Source organism: Artemia franciscana, chromosome 14, assembly GCF_032884065.1.
Source record: "Artemia franciscana chromosome 14, ASM3288406v1, whole genome shotgun sequence".
Lineage (NCBI taxonomy): Eukaryota > Metazoa > Arthropoda > Branchiopoda > Anostraca > Artemiidae > Artemia > Artemia franciscana.
Genome location: NC_088876.1, coordinates 29,301,273 through 29,313,370, shown reverse-complemented (window position 1 = coordinate 29,313,370; position 12,098 = coordinate 29,301,273). Strand labels below are relative to the sequence as shown.

Sequence of the window (12,098 nt, the reverse complement as noted above, 5' to 3'; positions counted from 1 at the left end):
GCTCCTTAGATTCTGCTTTAAGTAGCTATTTTGATAACCCCAGCCACACAATACTTTTTGAAAAATCCTCTCTCATTAGAAATGACTAACAGCTTCTTAGGGAATCAATTGAAATTAGACTCAAAATAAATCATATTTCTTAAATAGATTTAGGGGAGTACTCACTAAATGCTCTATACACAAATATAACTAAAAAAGATTCAACAAAATATATTACAAAACCAATAGACAATAGCGGTGAACCTTCTACAAAAAGGTCTCTTAGGTTAGCTGCCAAAAGGGCAAGCCTAGCATTGAAAGCACGTATTTAATTATTAAATACTATTATTATTATTAAATAATAATATAATAAGAATTATTTAATTATTAAATACTATTATTATTATTAAATAATAATCTAATAAGAATTATTTAATCATTTTTGTTTCGTCTGAATGAATGTCATCGGCTCACCTCATTTTATCTATCAGTCCTGGTTGAACTTCGTTGAAGTGATTTTTCTGTTAGTTTTCTGTTATGCAGTAATTAACTAAAATGAAACTCACTTAAATGAATAGTTTATTGAAAATCAAAATAATAAAGATGCATTTCTTCTCCACCCCCTCCCCCCTTTCAAATCAGAATCCCGGTTTAATCCACAATTTTTTCTAAGCGTGAGATGACATGATTATATTCCTCTTCTAGTTGTTTGTATTCTTTGTCCAGCATTTCTAATCTCTCTTCTTTTGACTTGTAGTCTACTATTGCTTTGATTTCTTCTTCGCTAACACTTTTTCCTTCCAATTTTTTTATTTGCTGTTCTACTTTCTGTGGATAAAGAACGAAGCATTACATTTGGTATTATTCTCAAAGAAAAAAAAAATCAAATCGAAAGGCGACAACTTAAGCGGCGAAAGTACTTACCATCTTCAGTTCTTAAATTTATCTGGAAGACCCCTTACTGAAAGTTTGGACCTAAAATTGACTTTTTTTTTGAGGCTTTGGACAAAAAGAAGAAGAAAGGCACCTAATTCTGTGGAAATTACAAAGTATAATAGATCAACTATATATATAAATAAAAAATAAAATAATTTCTGCAGATTTCAAAATTTGTAAAAGGACAAAGTTGCATTAATGCTTGATAATTAAATTTTAGAAAAAAATGTCAAAAGTCAATTTTTATTGAGGAAAAGAAAAGAGCACTATTTATTCCCAGCAGGTAGAAGGTACATGGAGGCAGTAGTTTTATCCTTTTTAATTAGGTTAAATGACAAAATTCTAATAAAGCACCCCCAGTGGCACATATTTCTCCACACCATCATCATTAATTATAAGATTTTAAAATTAATTGACGGTGGGTTACCTCCATGCACTGAAATCCAGCTCCGATACTGTATTTGACGCATCAAAAAACTTTTCCCCAAGTTTTGACACATGGAACATAATAGATGGTGTCACTGTATGAAAATGCCTAGTGTGAGACGAGCCACAAACATTGAATAGAAAAGAGTCATGCACGGAAAATTAAGCTTAAACTTAATTTTCCTTTTTTTGCCTTTGGAGGTTGTCGAGGCAGAGAGTGTTCGAATTTTTAAGAGTGCATTAGTAAATACGCCTTTTTATTTAGACGCTTTTGTTGTGTAGTTTCGTGTTATTTAGAAGTTTTTGCTGTTTAGTTTGTCGTTGCCAATTTACTTTAGATTAGTATTATGATTTTGTGTTTTTGTGTTTTTGCGACAAGCATTGATGCTTACTGCTATTCGTATTAATAAATAAATAAATAAAAATAAATAAATAAAAGAGGATGTTAAAGCGAATTTTTATTTCGTATAAACAAATAGAAAAAGGAAGAACTATTCAATATAAGCATAAATATAGAAAGCATAAGAATGTAGTAGTTTTGAGCTTTTTAATTAGTTTAAATGAACTTTATATTTTAACTTTAGTTAATTTTAATTAATCACAAATTCTGTAAATGTCTTGTCTAAAATGCCTTGTATATTTTTTTTATTTGCAATTAGTTGTGATAAAAGTTTCATTAAATTGCATATTTAAATGTGTTTCAATGCAGCCTCACCGCTGGCAGTTAATTTCCTTCATCATCATCATTAATTGTATAATGATTAATTATGATTAATTATTTTAAAACTAATTCGCATGACCACAGACACATTTTGAATCTAAAACACGAGAAAAAAGATATTTATCAAGAGAAAAATTATCCTCTGACCAACTACTGTAAGCTATAAAATTCTACTGCAAATATTTTCAAATTGGTTATTATAGTAACAGAATACAGGGACTAATCCGAACCTATCCATTAGCAGTGCTAGACAAATATTTTTAAATTGCTTATGATGGTAACAGAATATAGGGGCTAATCCGAACCCGTCCACTAGCAGTGCTAGACTAGTCTAGGGTGCACTTGCTACACAAAATTAAATTTAAAAATTAGCAGCTCCACAAGAAATGACATGCCTAAGCCAAATCATAGTTACATAATAACTATGTGTCGATTAAAAAAAAGCTAAATTTTAGGAATACCATTCCAGTTTTCTTGATTTTAGCGCCACACTTTTTCCAGAAAGAAGGGGAAAATTCAAATTACAAAAAATTAGTTTAAAGAGTTTACACCAGCATTAGTTTGTGTCCAACTATTCTTTACTAATACCAAGTCATCTTAACTTTTGTCAGAGTCTCGTAAGAAGAACTGCTGTTCTAAGTTTCAGTATTTTCTATTTTAAAAATTTTGCCTTAAATCTCCACTCTGATTGGTCACTTAAGAATTTTATGCTTGAAAGTTGAACAACATTCAACTCGAGAAATTACGAACAGCGTACATAATTGACGATGTAGTCGAGCGTAATTTTGATTTTATTGACAAGTGTGACTATAACGTGGCCTAGACATTAGTTAGTGCTTATTTAAAATAAGCTCTACAATCAGAGTTGCCAACTACTGTCTGGTAGATCATAGCAATGTTAATATCAAACTAATCAGCCAAATTACAACGTGTTTTAGGGAAATAAATTCTCCAAACAACTTTTGTTTTAAAAATTCTTATCAGTATGCGTAAAAAATGATACACGCAACTATGTAAATATGATCCTATGGCCCAGAGAATTTATAATTGGTCTCTTTATCCAAAACACACAAATATTTCACAAATATGATTTATTATTTGCAACAATATCTTGTCAATATTTGCAGCAAAGCCTATATATTTCTATGGCACTTGGTATTAACCAAGTGACATAAAGCAATCGCCAATTCTGTCGGTCTGTCTGTCTGTCTGTCTGTCGGTCCCGGTTTTGCTACTTTAGGCACTTCCAGGTAAGCTAGGACGATGAAATTTGGCAAGCGTATCAGGGACCGAACCATATTAAATTAGAAATAGTCGTTTTCCCGATTTGACCATCTGGGGGGGGGGGGAGTGGGGCCGGTTAATTCGCAAAAAAATAGAAAAATGAAGTATTTTTAACTTATGAGCGGGTGATTGGATCTTAATGAAAGTTGATGTTTGGAATGATATTGTCTCTCAGAGCTCTTATTTTAAATCCCGACCGGATCTGATGAAACTGGGGGGAGTTGGAGGGGGAAAACCTAAAGTCCCGGCTTTGCTAGGCCTACTTTAGGCACTTCCAGGTAAGCTAGGACGATGAAATTTGGTAAGCATATCAGGGACCAAACCAGATTAAATTAGAAATAGTCGTTTTCCCGATTTGACCATCTGGGGGGAGGGAGTGGGGGCCGGTTAATTCGGAAGAAATTGAAAAAATGAAGTATTTTTAACTTTTGAGTGGGTGATTGGATCTTAATGAAATTTGATGTTTGGAATGATATTGTGTCTCAGAGCTCTTATTTTAAATCCCGACCGGATCTGATGACATTGGGGGGAGTTGGAGGTGGGGGAAGCCTAAAATCTTGGAAAACACTTAGAGCGGAGAGATCGGGATGAAACTTGATGGAAAAAATAAGCGCAGGTCCCAGATACATGATTGACATAATTGGAACTGATTCGCTCTCTTTGGGGTAGTTGGGGGGGGGAGTAATTCTTAAAAATTAGAAAAAAATGAGGTATTTTCAACTTACGAACGGGTGATCGGATCTCAATGAAATTTGATGTTTAGAAGGATATCGTGTCTTAGAGCTCTTATTTTAAATCCCGACCAGATCTGGTGACGGGGGGCGGGGAGTTAGGAGGGGGAAACCTAAAACTTGGAAAACACTTAGAGTGGAGGAATCGGGATGAAACATGGTGGGAAAAATAAACACAATTCCTAGATAGATGATTGACATAAACGGAACGGATCCACTCTCTTTGGGGTAGTTGGGGGGGGGGGGGGTATTTCTGAAAAATTAAAAAAAAATGAGGTATTTTCAACTTACGGACGGGTGATCGGATATCAATGATATTTGATATTTAGAAGGATATCGTGGCTCAGAGCTCTTATTTTAAACCCGACCGGATCTGGTGACATTGGGGGGGAGTTGGGAGGGGGAAACCTAAAACTTGGAAAAAACTTAGAGTGGAGGGATCGGGATGAAACATGGTGGAAAAAAAACACGAGTCCTAGATACATGATTGACATAACCAGAACAGATCCGCTCTCTTTGGGGTAGTTGGGGGGGGGGGTTAATTCTGAAAAATTAGAAAAAATGAGGTATTTTTAACTTACGAACGCTTGATTGAATCTCTATGAAATTTGATATTTAGAAGAATATCATGTCTCAAGGCTCTTATTTTAAATCCTGACCGGATCTGGTGAAATTGGGGGAAGTTTGGGGGTGGGGAAACCTAAAATGATGGAAAACGCTTAGATTGGAGTGATTGGGATGAAACTTGGTTGGAAAAATAAGCTGAAGTCTTGCAAACGTGATTTACATAATTGGAGCGGATCCGATCAATTACGGGGGGGGGGGGGTAATTCTGAAAAATAAGAAAAAATTACGTATTTTTAACTTACGAAGGAGTGATCGGATCTTCATGAAACTTCATATTTAGAAGGACCTCATAACTCAGATATCTTATTTTAAATCTCAACCGGATCAAGCGTAATTGGGGGGGGGGACAGTTGGGGGGACCGGAAATCTTAGAAAATACTTAAAGCGGTGAGATCAGGATAAAACTGGATGGGAAGAATAGAAACCTGTCTAAGATACGTGACTGACATAACTGGAACGGATCTGCTCTCTTTGGTGGAATTGGGGGGGGGGGGTGATTTTGAAAATTGAGGTATTTGTAACTTACGAAACGGTGACCAGATCTTAATGAAATTTGATATTTAGAAGGATCTTGTACTTTAAAGTTCTAATTTGAAATTCCGACCAGATCCTGTGACATTCGGGGGAGATGGAGGGGGAAACCGGAATTCTTGAAAGACATTAAAATTGGGGCATTTATATCTTACGAATAGATGATCGGATCGTGATGAAATTTGATTTTTAGAAGGAATACATGTCTCAGAGCTCTTATTTCAAATCCCGACCAGATCTTTTGACACTGGGGGGAGTTGGAGGGGGAAATCTTGGAAAAACACTTGGAGTGGAGGAATCGGGATGAAGCTTGGTGGATAGAATAAACAAATGTCCTTGATACGTGATTGACAGAATCGTACTGGATTCGCTCTCTTTGGGGGAGTTGGGGGGAGGGGTTCAGTGATTTGGCGAGTTCGGTGCTTCTGGACGTGCTAGGGCGATGAAAATTTGTAGGCGTGTCAGGGAGCTGCACAATTTGACTTGATAAAGTCGTTTTCCCAGATTCGACCATCTGGGGGGCAAAAGGGAGAGGAAAAATTAGAAAAAATTAGGTATTTATAACTTACGAGTGGGTGATCGGATCTTAATGAATATTGATATTTAGAAGGACTTTGTGACTCAGAGCTCTTATTTTAAATCTTGACCGGCATTAAGCCTCTTATTTTCCTTTTTAAATCAATCTATTGATTCATAGAAGTTTGTTAGAGCTCATACCATATGATCTCTTGGCTCTTAGCTCTTCTCGCCTCGTCACAAGTGCCATATGAGCTCTTAGCTCTTGTTCAACAAGCGAAAGAACATGTCGACAGAAGGGCGTAAAAGAAAAAAAACTGCTTTGCGTAAGCTTTTGTAAGAACCGGATAAAGCGTATTCTCCTCTTTCCTCAAACACAACATTATAATCTCTCCTTACTCCTCCCAAAAAGACTTCTCTCGAAAGTTTCAGCTTGGTCCTCCAGCATTATGATTATCAGAACAACTCAAATCGCAGAAATAGTCCGGAGAAATATGGACTACAGCCGACTTTTGTATAGCCTCACATGATTGACTACGCATTACGGACACTTACCAATTATAAAGCGAGTTGGTGATAAAATGGAGGGACTTTTTCGTAGTAATCCTTTAGTGTCTGTTCTTATCAGGGGTCAATTCAACCAAAAATATGGGCTTAATTACTACTAATAATAGCAATTCACTGCAGCATCAAGCGGCCAGAGGCCGATACAGCTGTACACACTCTTCCTCCCCACTGTTGAAAGCTTCACTCTATTGACCCCTCTCATGAGGTTCCAATTTCCCTTCAATCCTTCCTTTTGATCTCTTCTCAATTTGTTCGAAAACACCCTACTTTTCGTGTGGCGCTAGATGGATGACAAAATAGGACGATATTGGAGATATATTCCACACTAAGGACACATTGAATTTGTCATTAAGGTGTAACATTACATTTTTTCTTACCTGAAAAGGGATATTTAGTCTGGATTTGACAGCGATTCTGAATTTTTTGTACTCATCTTCGTCATGAACGTTTGTTGCTCTCAATCGAAGAATTTCATAGACACGTCTTGCTTGTTTCTATAGGGAAACGTATTTCAGAATTAACTCTACTATAGAATCAAATTAATTAGTAGTAAATGTTAACCATGAATAAACAAATAAAGATACTACTACTACTAATAATAACAATAACTCACCGCAGCACTGAGCTGCCTGAGGCCAACACAGCTACGCGCGCTCCTCCTCCAGCCCAATCTATTAAAAGCCGCCCTCTTTACACTCTCCCAGGGAGTTCCCATTTCCTTTAAATCTTTATTTATGATACCTTCCCACCCCTGACGAGGACGACCTGCTTTTCGTTTAGCCCTAGAAGGTTGACCGAAAAGGAATCTTCGGCAACTGTCATCCGCAGAACGTGGCCTAGCTATCTCAACCTTTCTTTCATTACAGCCCTAGAAAGCGGGATTGAACTGCATTTTTCGTACAGCCTACTGTTTGAAATACGGTCAGTCAGTCAGGGAACCCAGAACAATACGTAGGAAATTTCTCTGGAGAAGATCTAGTAAATTTTCATCCGCCTTTCGGAGCACCCGCGCTTCAGAGCCATATTTGACCTCTGTACAGTTTCAAATTCGATTTAGCTGAGTAATTAATGCCAGCTTCTTAACTCATTTAATTAGTTGTTGACTAAACAGAGCTGAATTCATACCAACGAAAGTTGATTATTTGATTGATACAGCTCGGTCATATTCACAAAACAAGTTTCTGAATATGTACTTGAGGGTTTAGAGGGTAGTTTCAGCATTATGTAAGCAAGGTGGGTAAGACTTTGATGAAAAAGTAATACAAAGTGAAAAAGAGAAATTGCTGTTCCACAATTCCTTGTTGGAAACTATACTTATCTCAATTGCTTTGTTTTTGCGACATATTTTTGCAAGTCAACCATTATTCCCTATTTTTGGAAACAAAATAGAAATTCGGATTGGAAAAAAATATAAAGAAAAGAAATATGAAATAGAAGAAGAATGATAGAAGAAATAAGGAAACAGAAATAAGAAATGGAAGAAATACGAGAAATGAGAAATAGAAGAAGAAATGGAAATAAGAATACAACATTCTGGAAAATAAAAATAACCCTTCAGGTTAAAACCAGGTTAATTAGTAGTTTAGGTAAACTAAAGGGGCTTTTCCGTCGTTCAACTAAAAACTGTTAGCTAACAAGAATAAATAGAATGAGTAATTTATGCTTACAATATAGATAGAGAAACTGCTACTATTTTTAGAATTATTTTGCAAGTTAACCATTATTCCCTATGTTTGGAAACATGAAACAGAAATTAGGATTGGAAGAAATATAAAGAGAAGAAATAAGAAATAGAAAAAGAATGACAAAAGAAATAAGGAAAAAGAAATAAGTGATGGAAGAGATAGGAGAAATAAGGAAACAGAAATAAGTAACGGAAGACATAGGAGAAATAGAAGAAGATATGGAAATAAGAATACAACATTCTGGAAAATAAAAATAGCCCTAAAGGTTAAAACAACGTTAATTAATAGTTTGGGTAAACTAAAGGGGTTTTTCCGCCGTCCAACTAAAACTGTTAGCTAACAAGAATAAGCAAAACGAGTACTTTTTATCCTCACAAAAAGGATAAAAGGAAATGATAAAAAGATAAAAGGAAAAGATCAAAGGAAATTTATAGATAAAAGGAGCAAGAATTGCTACTATAGAATTATGTTGGTGGCCTTGATATAACTTCAAAAAAATTAGATAATAAATTTAAATAAACGAAAAAAAAAACTAAATGCCGACACCAAATTTCCCAGATATCTCAATTTGGGTCTGATAAAGAGATATTCAGTTTTGATGAAACTGGCATCATCGGGAAGTGAGAATTTTATTTTTTCTATTAATTGGAGCAGGATTTTTAAGTTTCAGTTCAGGAAAAGTCAGTTCCTAAAAATATTTTAGCCTACCTGCTCGAAAAAGGCCGGAAATCAGTTCAAAGCTGAGCGACAAATTTAGACAGGTTTGGAAATGCATTTTCAGGGGAGATAAATAACGTCGCCTTTTCAAAACTAGACCAGTTCTTTTGTGAGGAATAGCAAGCCAAGAAAAAAACAAAATGTTTTTGAGTCAGGGCATTATTTACATTTTGTGACATTGAGTCGTGACAGTCTTGATTCAGTCGTTGAATAGTGAAGATCTATCTATTCTCTTAAAAAGGATTTATCTCAGTTTCAAACCAGTTATTGGTAAAGGACTTTTATTCTGATTTAATTAGACACTGAATTGATTCAGTAGTTACGAAATAGTAAGAACATTTTTACGTATTATAAATTATTAAAAATATTCATTCAGTATCTATAACCTAGTGGAATATCTGACGTCACTGAATAACTTGGATTAACTGAAGTTTTTGTCCGCTGCATAAATTGAATTTTCGGCATTATTAAAATAAGACATTTTCATATAAAATCAAAGAGCTGTATGCCAGTTTGGCAATAATACGGATTATAGTGGCACAAAATTGTATCTATATTGGCAAGACCTGTGAAAAGTATAGCTTTCAATTTGTTCAGTTCATTCCAAGGAATATTTACACAATGCCAGAATTCAGGGGATAGCCATATATATAACATAATGGATAACAGCGAGTATGTGCATTGCCCGGTAATGAACTTTTTGCAAAATAACTGGGAAAAAGGTATTGAAGACGCTGCTATTATTCAGCACGCAATAGACTTTTTTGAATGCGGTGTTATTGCTGATGCGAAAAGCGAATTTTGGGCGAAGGTTGCGCCTAATGATAATTGCCCCCGGCGCATCGGTGCGAAAGCTTCTGCGAATAATGTGAAAGATATTCTTGATTTTATTAAGAAACTGGACTCTGAGGAGGTATCGACTCCGATTTATGTGATCAAGTCTCCAACCGAGGTCCCGGTTTTGCCCGCAGTCGCGTATTCTAGGCTGTCAACAAAGGTGAATCGTGTGGAACAAATACTCAAGGTTGTTGCCACCAAGCTGGATGCTTACGAACTGAATTACCCGCAACTGCCGAAACCTGCAATTCCCGACTCGCATGCTACTATTGTTGTGTCGAACCTTCCATCTACCCTTTCGGACCCAATAAAACGAAAAGATCTGATAGATCAGATTGATGGACACGAATCAATCACTAGCATTCGTCCCGTTCGTGACAAACTGTTTATCAATATAGATAAGTCAGTTGCTGAAGATTTCCGCTTATCGGTGACTGGTGCGTTTACTGGCTCTTGTGCGAAAGTTCTAACCAAGAAGTTTTACGGACTCCTGAAGGGAATCCCGCCTGATTTTGAACTGTCCCACCTGATATCGTGCCCTGGTGTTTCTGGTGCCTCTCGGCTAGGGAAATCGCTTGCAGTAAAACTTGAATTCTCCGATGCAACATCAAGAGTCGAAGCTTTTAGATATGGTCTCAAAGTAGGATACGAAATCCTAAGTGTTTATGAGTTCAAAGCGATTCCACGGTGCCGTAACAATTGCCGATCCCCTGACCATCTCCAGTCGTCTTGTCCCAGTGTTACACCAAAATGTGCGCGATGTGCCGGTCCTCATGATTCAGATAGAGACTCGCCTTGCAATTTGTCACCTAAGTGCGCAAACTGTGGAGGTGATCATGTTTCGTTTAGCCTCACTTGCCCTAAATTGAAAGCAATTGTCAGTCGCAAGTTACCGAAAACAAACTAATGTCTGAATCAGTATCACTCGTGTCCTTCAATATTAATGAGACGAAAAACAAGGACCTGACCATTGATGAACTGTACAGTAAGTTTGACATTGTATGCTTTCAGGAACATCTTTTGACCGCAACGAGTGTTAATTTCCTGCGCCGCAGTTCCGCCCACTTTGTTTTCACAACAAATACTAAATCTACTTTTGGAAGGCCTTCAGGGGGTTTAGCATGTATTATAAAACAAAAGCTCAGCTTTCTGTCTCCGTCATGCTATTTCTCTGATGAACATTTATTGGCTATAAGACTTGGTAAAACCGTATTGATAAACACTTACCTGCCTCACGATGGGAAGAATATGACATCGCTTAATAAATTCTCCAAAGCATGCTCCAGTTTGAAAACTCTCCTTCAAAATATAAGCAAAAATGGGTACGAATTTATTATTATTGGAGATATGAACACTGATGTAAAACGTGATTCTGCTCGTACTGTGAACCTACTTGATTGTCTCCCTGATTACAGAATAATTGCGAAGGATCTACCTTTCTCGTATGTGCATAATTCCGGCAGCTTATCGGATATTGATCACGTGATTTGTTCCCCGTTCATTACATCTTCAACAGTGCATGTCCACGAAGATGAGCAAGATATTGATCACCTTCCTTTATCGCTATGCTTTTCGATTAGAAAAGATAGTACTGACCAGGCTTGTGCTCCTGCCTCTAAATGGGTTGTGCGGAGTAATTGGAAAAATGTTAATATGCCATTATATATTTCAACCCTGGCCATTCTCCTTGGTTCTTTACGTGTACCTTTTCATCTACTCCAGCTGAGTGTTAGTCCTACTAAAAGTAATTACGATCTGAATCATTATTACAACCAAATCGTGTGGTGTTTAAAACGCGCTGAGGAGGTTGCTGTCCCTCAGGAGCGAGTGAGGAAAAGTACAAGGAAACCAATCTGGTCGTGTGACCCTGAGCTGAAAAGTGTGAAAAATAAAGCCAAATTGTGGCTGCGTATATGGGTTGCTAACGGTCGACCATTAGCTGGGAATGTGTTTGAAATAAAACAAAAAACTAAGCGTGAGTTTAAGAAATGTCTGCGATCGAGCCGTTATAAAGGGTTAGACTGTCCTACCAATAAGAAAGAATGGGACAAAGTGATTAATTCAGCTAAATTAAATAAATCGGCAAATCCTAATTGCCCCATTACGCCTTCCGCATGGTCTGACCACTATTCAGTTATATTTTCCAAAGTGAATTATGCAGTGCACGCGCTTTATTCGAAACTGCTTGATTCGGTTCTCCCGCCTTCCCTGACTCAGGCACAAGTTATTCCCGTTTCAGTTGACGCTGTAATTGTATCTGTTAAGAAATTGAAATCAAGTTCTCTTGATATTGACGGTATCAGTGCTTGTCATCTAAAAATAAATTGCCCGTCTTTGTTTTTCCATTTACAGTTGTTTTTCAAATGTGCCTTTGTTGTTCCCTCGTTCCTGACAGCTTTTTGTGTGGAACTGTCACTTCTGTACTTAAACGAGGTAAGACTCCTTTGGATTGTTCTTCTTACAGGCCTATTACGGTTGCTTGTAATTTTAGTAAAATCCTTGAATACATCCTACTTCCTTTCATAAGTATGAATGCTAATT

At 36.7% G+C, this 12,098-nt stretch overlaps 1 protein-coding gene across 2 annotated transcripts in view; it reads right to left on the bottom strand.

The window, feature by feature from the left end:
- Positions 1-541: 541 nt before the first annotated feature.
- LOC136035547 (histone acetyltransferase type B catalytic subunit-like) overlaps positions 542-12,098 on the bottom strand; it is a 53,231-nt gene continuing 41,674 nt past the window's right edge. For both annotated transcript variants that reach the window (XM_065717404.1, XM_065717405.1), the window contains exons 10-11: positions 6,696-6,812; positions 542-807 (exon numbers count right to left, since the gene is read on the bottom strand). In XM_065717404.1, the coding sequence (XP_065573476.1) occupies positions 631-807; positions 6,696-6,812 (294 nt within the window). In that variant the 3' untranslated portion in view covers positions 542-630. The remainder of the gene's footprint in view (positions 808-6,695; positions 6,813-12,098) is intronic.